Source organism: Nilaparvata lugens, chromosome 6 (genome assembly GCF_014356525.2).
Source record: "Nilaparvata lugens isolate BPH chromosome 6, ASM1435652v1, whole genome shotgun sequence".
NCBI lineage: Eukaryota > Metazoa > Arthropoda > Insecta > Hemiptera > Delphacidae > Nilaparvata > Nilaparvata lugens.
Genome location: NC_052509.1, coordinates 17,695,471 through 17,707,613, shown reverse-complemented (window position 1 = coordinate 17,707,613; position 12,143 = coordinate 17,695,471). Strand labels below are relative to the sequence as shown.

General features: G+C 35.1%; 1 protein-coding gene across 1 annotated transcript in view; it reads right to left on the bottom strand.

Moving 5' to 3' along the window:
• The window catches only part of LOC111059764, a 154,447-nt gene that overhangs the window by 86,010 nt on the left and 56,294 nt on the right, over nt 1-12,143 (bottom strand). The window contains exon 2 of the mRNA XM_039430301.1: nt 677-1,222. Within this exon, the coding sequence (XP_039286235.1) occupies nt 677-751 (75 nt within the window). The 5' untranslated portion in view covers nt 752-1,222. The remainder of the gene's footprint in view (nt 1-676; nt 1,223-12,143) is intronic.

The following is a 12,143-nucleotide window of genomic DNA, read 5'->3' as shown; positions in this document are numbered from 1 at the left end:
TTATTCAATAAATTGCAAACTGTTGGCAACTATTGACTCTATTAAATCATCCACTATAAAGAGATAGCAGACCTCGTATGTCTCCAGCGTTATTGTCCTGTCACCAGCTGGCTTAGATCTTTGTTCATAAGAAGTCTTGAGATGCGCGGGAACACTGGCGTCAGGTGATGAATTTTCATAACGGCAAGGAGAGTTGTGTGAGTGCGCCACACCAGATTTTTATTGTATTCTTCATGATTGAAAAAACTCACCCTAATCTTGTAAAAATTTGATTCAAAAATTGAAGTACTTAACTATTTGGAAATGAATAAATCAATTCATTTTGAATATTACAAATGTAAATAGTAACATTATTCAACTTTCAATCCAAAAAATCAAAATAATGTAACTGGACAAATTTATTACGAGTAAAGTGAGATTACAATAATTGAACCCATTCAAGATCTCCCTCTAATTTTTGTTGCAGTCTTCTTGAAAAGGTTTGCAATCATCAAGACGATCTGAACTTTTTAGACGGCTGATGAACATTGTTAAATTCGACAATCAAAAACTAAATTATCAACATTGTACCCTATATCAACAATATTAATCATCAACATTTAAATCATTAAATTATTATCAACATTGTTAGAAACAACAAATTTCAGAGTTGTTAAAATGAAAATTGATTACTTACAAAAGTGTAGACAGCACTGGCATAGCTTCCTTTGCGCAGAGAGCGCCAACAGCAGCACGAATGCATGATTGCCATTCCTGCAGCCGGTCTACAATTTTCCACCGTCAGCAAAAACTTGTCACATCATTTGCGCCACATCTATTTCCTTACAAAACTGTAATCGTTTTTCTGGTGGCGCGTAGTTGGTTACTAACGCGGCAACAGCCAATAACAGCTCTAGCCAATCACAGTTGCAGTGGTCACGTGACTCCATTGTAGTGGGAAATTCAAATCCGTAGCGGGCGGGAAATTCGAGTCCAAATTATGACGGCCTGTTGAACATGTCCAGTCTCTGCCCACCTGTCACTGGCTGTGACACTGACAAAATAATAACAACGACCGGGTGGGATCGGATAGGTGTTTTATAATTGGACTGCAATTACTGTCGCCCTGATATGAAGCGAGGGAAGCTGGAGGGGAGTCTCCAGGTTCGAGATGATTTCCTGGACGTAGCAGCTGGGTGATGATGGCAGAGTATGTGCTAGTGTCGATGGTTCATTGCGTCATCTGTAACAAAAAGAAAGATATTGTTCTTGAAAACGTGAAGGAGAAGATAATAAATGTTGTCTTAATTGGAATTTGTTCTATCTGCCGTAGGAAAACCTTCAGAAGTAAACTTAATTGCTCTATTTCTTTCCAATATACTGTAGTTCTATTGTAATATCTTGCTTTCTTCATAATTTTTTTTTTTTTTATGAGCGATACATTAGAGTCAGTTTTTGCTTTTATTTACTTTAAAATAGTTCTATTAGTTACAATAATTGTGGTATTCTATCAGAAAAGACTCAGTTTCTCTATTGGAATAAGCAGTATTGTGGAATGATTTAACTCTCTTTCTTTCTGTGGAAGAAGAAACTATAATGATTCCCGAGGGACTCGGAAAAAAATATGTGTCAACCTCGCAACTATATTCCAAAAATAATTTTGCTTTACTCTTACATTGATTCGTCATATTGAATTTGCGAGAAGGTTTGGAAGAGAAATTTCATTAACTGAGTAAATACTCTAAGTATTATCTGTCTAAGTTACTCTGTGTCAGTAGTAAGTGAATACTCCTATTGATAGATTGAAAGTGACGATGTAATAGACATATTCCGGACATTGTGTAATCGAATCTTAATACGGGAATAGGAATAGCACAAGATACCCTTATCATTTCTCTTCTGATCATTTCGATGATATGCTTATTGTAAGAATAAAGAATAGAGATGCAACACTTATAAACTTTGTACAAACTTTGGTGATAATATAAATAATTGACAATGCATACCGGTACTAGAGTCATCAGTATTATTTATGAAAATAAATGGGCAAGATATTTATCTCGGGCCACTCCCGTGTTTCGGATGGACACGTTAAGTCGTCGGTCCCGGCTGCCTAAAAAGCAGTCGTTAGGTCATGTCAGAGGCCCTGAAATTGATCAGTTGCGACCTGAAAACTCTGACACCAGACCTGAGCCAGCCAGGTCACTCGATATTATTATTATTATTATTTATGAAAATTATATTAAGAGAAAAAAAATGAAATTTCAGGGAGAGCGAACATACATTGAACGAATACTGCTATGCTGTACGATGTGCATTGATGTGAAAAATATAATAAAAATTATTTTCTTATTTGATTAATGGTGATCAACGATAAGATACATATTCTTATTGTTATGCTATCATGAATTAAAGCTGTTTTTGGAGTGGAACGATTAAGGACCATTAGTCGAACGAATCCTTCAACCTGAAACCTAGTTGCATCTAATGACTGGCTTCCATTCAAGGACTCGAATATTAATCACGGTTCCAAAGGAGCCACACTTGACATTCATAATCGCCGCCTAAACCCCCACATGATTAAGCGCTGAGGAGATTTATCACTGTTGCTAACGTATCATTCATGCCGTTCCCGTATCACGATACAATAGCGTGATACATGATGATACATATATGGTGATAGATTGCATCAAATCTGAAACCACTACAGATCAAAGGAAGTGGGTCGCATGCGAGGTATTCACTTCAAACTGTCACCATTTCTTATGTATAACAGCAATGTTTCTCATTCAATCAATGCTGACAGAATGGTGTGTATCTCAGTATAGATTTTAGCATAATATATATTATATAGATGTCTTGACCATAAATTGCATCAAAGGCATTCCACATCATCTCAACATCTCAATCCTCCCTCTTCACATATTGGAGAGATTATTTTGGTAGCTAGCACGTGAGATTTGATGAGATTAAGAGGCACTAAGCCAAGATTCTACTCAGGATTGGGCTTTGTAACCCGATTACACCAATCCTGCAGGCCTATAGAATAGAGCAGATCACAAAGCAAGGAGTCCGTATCGGAGTGGATAATCGGCATAATAACCCTTGTAATTTCGCCTCTGATTGTTGTGAAGAGTCAATTGATTCATCCTACATCTTTGGATCAAACCAGCTCTGTCGATTCGATGTTCATCATTGATTCAATTGGGATTAACCGTGAACTTTGAAATAAAAACTTTGGATAATCAGCATAATAACGGCTATGATTGATGTGAAGAGTAAATTGATTCAAATGGATCAACTCTGTGATTCGATGTTCATCATAGTGAATCTATGAATATCAGTTGAATATTGGGATCAATCTTAAACTTTGAAACCCTTATACCTCGAATTCATTATATTCCAGGTATAATCTTGAACTTCTGATACCGTTCAATGAAAATAAGATCGTCAATTGATAAACAATCTTCTTGAATGTTCACTGTTAGATCCTCTACCTTCTCTGAAAACAGTATCTTCAAGTTTCAAAGAAGACTTATTTCAAAGATTTTTTGTACTAGTATACGGATTTGACTTTTGATAAAAAGTGAATGATTGATAACCATACGATCCCAAATAAAAAAATAATGATTTATTGACTTCAAACAGTTAACACTATTCACGTAGTCGAAGTTCAGGAATTGTTAATCCATCAAATAAAATTATTGATGCTAAGCACAAGGAGAAACTAGCTCAAAATCTGAATGCAACAGACAGTATAACTCGATACTTACATCGCAACTAGTGAGGAAATGTATTTTGTAGGAATTTTTATATACTGTACTAGTTTTCAATCTCTTTTCACAAAAGATGATCTGATTATAAAACTAGTTTTAAAACGGGGAGAAATGCTCACAACTCACAACCTGAAAGCTGAAAACAGAGCTTGATGCTTCCACCGCAACAAGTGGAGACGTGTATTAAAACTGAGCTCCTATGATGTGAGGATGGATTGATAAAACCGAAGAGACAAAAAGCTGGTCTGCACTTCTCATGAGGAGGAGGCATTCCATGGATTTTGAAGAGCTCGGGGATTTGCGAAGTGGATGCTCGATCAATATATTCATGAGAGACCAGTAAAGAGAGCATTGTTGCGTACTGAGGGGATGCGGAATTGTGGATGAGTGGACGTGGATACAAAACAGAATGGGAGAAGGGAGAAGAAGGGAAGAGGTAGATAGTGGAGAGGAGAGAATGTGTAAGAGAGGAGAGAATTAGAGGTAGCCTACAGAAAAATGAGAAGACTAGTGATGACAGAATGATGGATAAGTGGAATGAACGAGATTGGAGAGAGATTAGATTAGATCGAATGAGAAAGGGAAGAGAGAAAAAGGACGTCTAGAAAAAGGAATAAGACAGATGAATGAGTTGAAGGAGAGGGAAAAATATTAACCAGGGAGAGGGAGAAAAAGAGGAAATATTGAAAGAGGGACAAGAGTAGAGATGTATGAGAGAACTAGGTAAGATATTATGAAAAGATTGCGAGAGAAGAGATATAAGAGGTTCAAGTGAAGTTAAAAAGAGAGAAAAAAATGAAAACAGAGAAAACTGGTGAATAAGAAGAGGAGAAGAAAAGCAAGAGGGGAGAATTATGGATAATGAGTAGGGGAGGAAAATGAGAGTAGAGAGGTCAAGGGGCGAAGTATCAAGTCAAGGAATAGAAGATTGAATAATACTTGAATGAGAAAATTTAGAAAAAGTGATGGATGGAGAATTAAGAATTCGGATTGCAGATAGATAGATAGGCTGCCTTTATTTTAAACTGGAGGGCAAAGTTAGGGCGCATCCGGCCCTCTCTCCCACTCAACCCTCCTATACAGTTCTAATGGATTCACATCGAAAAGAGCATACGAGTGAAAGAAGGAAAGAGAGGAAAAGAGAAAACCGATATAGGAAACATAGGACCAAAGAGGGGAGATAAATTGGAAAAGAGCAAACGAGTGAAAAAAAAGGAAAAAGGGTAAGAGGCAGAGATTAACTGCCTGAAAGAGGGAGCAAAATTGAACAAGGACGGAATGATATTGTGAATATGAGAGAGAAACAGGTGGAATATTCAAGCTAGCAACTATTATCGGAGTGGAAGTAACGTTCTCGTAGGACCAATATCCAATACACCCAACATCTACCACGTGATGAAAAGGTTTTCATGCAATGTTGATGCAAGAGGCGAGTATCATGCATTTTGACTGAAAAACGCCATGGAATAACAAACGTATCGAGCCAATATGGAGAACCTTGACACTTGGAAATCTCCTGTCAATACGACATGGATTGCAATATTGGAATCGAGCAATTATTCCAATAAATGACCAAGAATAATTGACATGTTTGTGCTTCTATTGATGGAGTGTGCTGACGATTAATCGTGAATGGAGAAATAACATATCTGAATTATTTACATCAGTGGTTCGTGGATCGTCAACCGATATTGGTGAGTCAAAAGACTCAATCATCAATCAAAAGACTAAATTGAGGAAATTATAACTGATTATTCTATAGGACAGAATTGGAATTAAACAGTCAGTATTTTTCTCAATTTGCTACATGCTCATTTCATGTAATTGCTCTTCATAGATGTGATACAAATCTACAGGTAATAGAACTATATACATGTATTGGGCTATACAAGCTATTAAAATGACAGTGATTCATTCATCTCCAGTTCTTAATATCTGCCAAATTCAAAATTTTGAAATGACAGTGATTCACTCATCTCCAGTTCTAGATATCATCCAAATTCAAAATTGTGGAATTATGTGGGTACATTCAGTTGGTCATCAGGACGCATTACTCGAATGAAATTGTTGATTCCCAATAATTGGCTACAATCGTATTCCGTGAGAATGTTTTTTTTTTAATATTCTCAAAAATTAACTGATAAATGTGGATTATTTCAGCATTTTTAATTAATTTCCCTTAGACTAGGAACAGTGTGATTGGAGAATTTCCAAAATAATTAAATCATCTGCCCAAAAATCTACTATTTCTGTTTAATACCTACTTATTTAACAGGATCAATCAAAACAGAAAGTTTAAATTTGTTCCACAGATTTAGCTAACGCTAGTTCTGAGATGTTCAATAATCTACTAAGATCATACTCGTAGTTTATTATTAATTTTAATTTGTTTGAAATGTTGTACATCAATCTGTTATCACTACCATCTAGTGATATAATTTGAAACTTCGTCTCCTTACCAATCAGGAGAAAGTGGACAGCCCTTGTCGTCTTGCGGAATGAGCAGTTGTACATTACCCATAGTGATCGCTTCCTAGTGGCATAGTCTTAAACCAAGTTTCAATCAATTGCTGACCAATCCGAAAAAAGGCGGAGCTACAAAATAACGACCAATCAGGACAGAGTATTCGATACTTGAAGGTGAGACAAAACGCATGGTTTCAATCTGAATATCTTTCATTAAACTGTATCCTCTATAAATATTTTCGGTTGTCTCATCACTCTATGATTATCTGCAATTCAACATTATTGTGAAATTATAAAATGTCAAGCATAGAATACTCTCTTCTGATTAGTCTTTATTTTGTAGCTCCGTCTCTTGAACTATTCTCAAGATTTTGTATCATTCTTCCTTGAAGTGTATTCTCGATACTGTTTAAAATCTTTAGACCAACTACCAAGTTTTCAAAAATGTCAATAACCCAGAAAAACATACTGTATCAACAGACAAACATGTTATATTATATGACGGCTGATTGAAGTTTTAGTTTTTAAAGAAATAATTGATAAAGTTCAATCAGCCGTCATTTTGGATAAAAGAATCATAGAACATTTCTATTGTCATCTTCTCGTTTTGAAAAGGCCTTACAAATGATGTATCACACAATCTGTGTTTAGATTTAAAATATTTGAGTTACAACCCCTCATTTCTTTAAAAAACTAAAACTCCAATCAGCCGTCATCTTGGATACATGTATCACAGAGCATTTTTATTGATGCCATCTTTCTTATTTCTAAAGGGCTTTCAATTATGTACCACACAATGGGTGTCCATATTTGAAGTTACAATGACTTTTATATCATGTTTCCATGCCCTTATTAGTCCTATTTTTTCTTATATTCATCGGGTTTTCCTACCTTTGTGCTTTGATGATTCTTTGGTAGACTTACATTTATATCATGCTCTTTGATTAGGTTTTTTTTTCATAATGCCAAATTTCGTCTTTGTTGGAAGTGGCTCACATAAGTCTCTTATGCTTGAATGGATAATGAGTAGCCTATTATTCTTCAATGGCAATTTAAATAATTTATGGTGAAGCAAAAATTATACAGTACTCTCATGCATCACATTATGTAATTTGTCCACATAAGTGTAGACATGTTAAACAAGATAAGGGGTAAACACATCAGTAGAAAAATGGGGCTTCTAAATCGAATTGAAGTGAATAAAAGTCGACAGTAATGGAATGATAAAATTTATGACATAAGCTGTAATGTATGAGCTGTAATGAACTGTGAAGAGCTGTGGAAGAGCTGCTGGGAGGGACTGATAGAAGTAGATATTGGGAAAAGGTACATAAAAAGGATATTTTTTAAATGAATGTCGTGATTAACGAAGTAGGTGAAGAGAACACAAGAGAAGAGGAGAGACAAAAGAAGATGAAGGGGAAGAAATAAGAGAAGAGTACATGAGATGGTGTGATCAGTGGAAAATGAGGTTAAAATTCAAAGAACAACTAGAGGACCAAGAAAGCCGCGACTATATGTGTAAAGCAAAATACTTAAATGATCGATGAACAATGAACATCATTATGGAGAAAGGGTGAGAATGTACGAAAAGTAAGTAGAAGAAAAAGATGAAGGATCCAAAAAATAAGAGTGACTCACGGTGAAACGGATACCAATAAATGGGGAAAAATCAAGAAAAAGAGGCAGGTATGGATGAAATTACATGGGTGGGAGAAAGAGAGAGAGAGAGTAAGAGAGAAAGGCAGGAACACATTTAATATGTTCTCTAAAAATGAAAGTACAGAAGGAAAAGTAAAACGAAATGAATGAATTGATTGATTGATTGAGTACTTTATTTATGTAGATTACAATATATACTGGCTTATACACTTAATATATACAATAGCTTACAATACAGCAAAATTATAGATGAATTTACATAAAATATAGACTAAGAAAATAATTATTGAACTGTATATGATATGAAAAAGCAATTTGTAATATGATAACTATAGATAATAATCATATTGTTATGCATCTACATAAATTGGCGGAGCTTTGGACATATCAATGTCCATTCTTCGGAAAGAATATTAAAAATATCCTCCCCACTAACTCTCTACCAATAAATGAGAGAAAATGTAAGCGGAGGAGGCAGTTATGGATACAATTACATGGGTAGAAGAGAAAAAGAGGCAGGAAACGGAGAATGAAAGTATGGAAGGTAAAGTGATTCGAAAACGAATGAATGAGAGAAAATGTTAGAGAAGGGGCCAGGTAGACGAAAGTACACGAGTAGAGTGCTTGCCTGAATCCTTCTCTCCACACTGACATGGCAAAGTCTGACATGAATGTCCGACCCCACATACAACATACAGCCCATATTTGTCGGATGTAAGTGCGGTGAAGTGAGCAAACTATGGCCAGATTCACTCGAATCTGTCAGCATCGGTTCAATGGGGAGGATTGATGCTATTTGTAAGGCATTCTGTCAGTATAACGTGAGCAAACTATGGTTGGATTCACTTCAAACTGTCAGCATTGTTTGAATAGGAAGCATCAATGTTATTTGGAAGGAATGCTGATGGAGAGTGAGCAGAGTGGAGTCGAAGAGCAAACGCTTTCATGCGCTAATGGGCCACGAAATGCTCTTCGGAGGGTGAAATAAGTTGTTTCATCAGCAATTCATCTCTGCAAACTGTCTGTCTCGGTTTTGAGTGGCAACTCCGAATGCAACACTGTCAACACTAGTGCGAATTTATTGCTTTGATTGATTATGGGCACAGAATACAATATATGCTGTATTCTGTGATTATGGGTTTCAAAGTGTAAACGACAAGTCGGTGGTCTGTTGCAATATGCTGAATATTTTATTCAGTAAACATGAATTAGATATATTATAGCACTAGTTATGAAATTTTTATGGTAGATGATTTTTTTCTTTTCTGGACAACTTGGGTCAATCAACTAAAATCGTCCTTGGTTTTGAAGCTGTCTGGCATTTCGATCAGCGCAATATTTTTCTTCATTCTCTCGGATCGTTGTCATCTTTCTGCATCAGTCGTTTTTTCGTCAATCTCCCTGTGCATATTTGGCAAATAGAATATCTGCGTTTTAAGAGAGTGGTTCATTTTCATTTTAATAATGGCATCCTTAACTTTCAAGCCTATTTCTTGAAGATCCTTCTTAGTTCATCAACATACTCGCCACATAGTAGATATAGCACCTATTAGAGACTAATAAGCTATTCTATCTTGACTATTGATAAGAATGATGTTGGAGAAGGTAAGATCCATTGGTTCGGATTTCTATTGGTCAAGGACTGAGTTATTTTTTACATAAAAATCATTTATAAATAATTATTATTATATTATAATTATTATTTATATTTTTAAATTTTAGTTATTTTTTACATCTGCTATTGCACATAAAATTGAACACTAAACTAATTCTTGCAGATTTCGGCGTTGAAATCTTCTCAATCCATTTCTAACAATCAATCACTGTCGGTTCCACATATTTCATGTTTTGGTTACATGATGTATGAGCCCGGATGCAACATCAAAAGATTGGAATCAGGTAGAAGCCAAATCCTCTCTCAAATGATGTTGAAGTCCTAGTTGCAGAGACGCCCACATCAAAATGATGCCAATATCCGCTTCTACTGTTCAATGAGATGCTATTATAGAGGGAGTTGATCAATTTTGCACAGGATTTATCAAATATATTGAGCATGGTTGATATTTTTAACTCTCGTCGGTGAAGTGAAGGGGTTTATTGAATTTCTATCGAAGTTAATTAAGAGTAGCTTTTAAACTAGCCATCAGAGTAAATCAAGAGAGGGTTGTTTGGAGCCGGCTTGTATTTATTTTTGTGACATAAATCGATGAGGAGAATAAGCTCAATGGAATATTAATGAAAATAAGCATGAGATCAAATTTATCTTAACGCTATTAAATTCTTGATAATATTGAAATACAAATACATGAAAATTGACTGACCTTATTGTTGGTTAGAATTGAATTCCAATTAATATGTTATCAAATACCCTGGATTGCTAAGCAGCAACAAATGTTAACAACATTTCATTCTAAACTGAAGAGTAAAGTTTCAAATTAACTTGAGATTTCAATTAATATAATGATTGGTATTAGTTTTCATTAGTTACTACTTGGACGTTTGAATTTGACTTCCCCTTTTCGAAATCAACTCTGATCACTCTTGTAACCACCCAAATCGACTTAGTCTATTTATGAAGAACTGGTATTGATGCCATATTAGAATAGTGTTTGATATTTTTAGTACCAAAAGTAATATTATACACATTCGCTATAATTAACTTTCTAAAGAATTATTGGCTTATAAGAAATTTTTCTCTACAATACATGGGACATAGGCTCGGGTGAAGAAGAGAAAGAAGATATCGTTAAGCAATGTCAATCGGCAGACATGAGCACTAGTGGATCAAATAAATCAGCCAATCACCTTCTACTGCATCCCTGATGTCTTCCAACTCTAACGTACACTACGAGTAGTTTCTACTGTCCACTGGTACTTACTACAGTTACTTTTATCATTCATTGATAATACTATAGTAACTGACTAACTTTAATCACTTCCTCAACTTCCGTCTAGTCCTGACTTCTGAGATAACTTTTCTCATTACATTTTTTGGTAATTTAGTTGAGAAAAACTTTTTTCATGACATTTTTGTAATTCAGTAAGGAAAAACTTCTTATTTTCACAAGATTTCTTCTTCGTTGTTTCTCGAAAAAACTGTCTCACATAAAAAGCTTCAGTTCCAGCCCACTATGCACTAGGAACGGTGCAGTAAGACACCATCCAAATCCGCTCTACTATCCTCAAGGCTGCCATAAAACGCAACGTTGGCAAAATCTCCTCCGAAGATTACTGCCATTACATTCGGAGTGCTTTCCACAAATCTCTCCCATACACGCTTTCAACTTCATATGTCTTTCATTACAGTAAGATTCATATGATACTGTCAGCATTGTTTTAATGAGAGGCATTGATGTTATATCATATAAGTAATGCTGACGCTTTCAGCTTCATATGTCTTTCTTTATAGTGAGATTCACTGGAGACTGTCATCATCGGTCGGATAGTTATAATGTTGTACTATATAAGCAATGCTGACAGTTTTTGGTGAATCTCAAGAGGAATTTGGAGGAACTACTTCAGTGCGGCTGTGGTGCTCACAGAGCTTTCAAATACGCTCGAATAGCATTTATACTGTCTGTTTATCTACTTTGAAGTTCTCCTCAATTGTTGAAATGGGTCGCGAAACCCAAACTTCCCGCTGGATCACTCAAGTGTTTAGTCAAATTGAGGATTCTATCTGGCTTCCTGGATTCAGGAAGCTTTCTACTGGCATTATTGTTTCACAACACAAAGCCTTGTATTTTGATCAATTTTTAGGATTGGAATGATTATATTTGTCTGAAGATATAGAAATTCCAAAAGAGATATTGACCATCGAACGGAATAAGAATAAAAGACTTGATATTTGAAAAGGTTACGAAAAAAATGACTTGAGATATGATGAAAATAAGAATATGTTAGATTGATAACTATCTGATTAATGAAGAAGTGTGTGTTTGTTGCGATCTTGATAGATAATAACAAGTAGATTCTATTTATAAGATAAAGATCCAATCTTATAAATAAAAAGAAAAAAATCTCAGTATCCTTTTTGAAATATTTTATCACAACATGTTTCGGACATTGAAGCCATTTAACAATCTTATCTTTAACAATTATTTATTAGATAGTCTAGAAATAAATGCTTTTACTGGAGTACAGTCAATTGTCCAATTCTTGAAGCAAAGGCAATTAACAATAAATAGTAAGAAATGTCAATTCCTACAATTCAAAAGTAAATATAATTCAGTAGAGGATAGAGAAATAAATGTGTTTGTA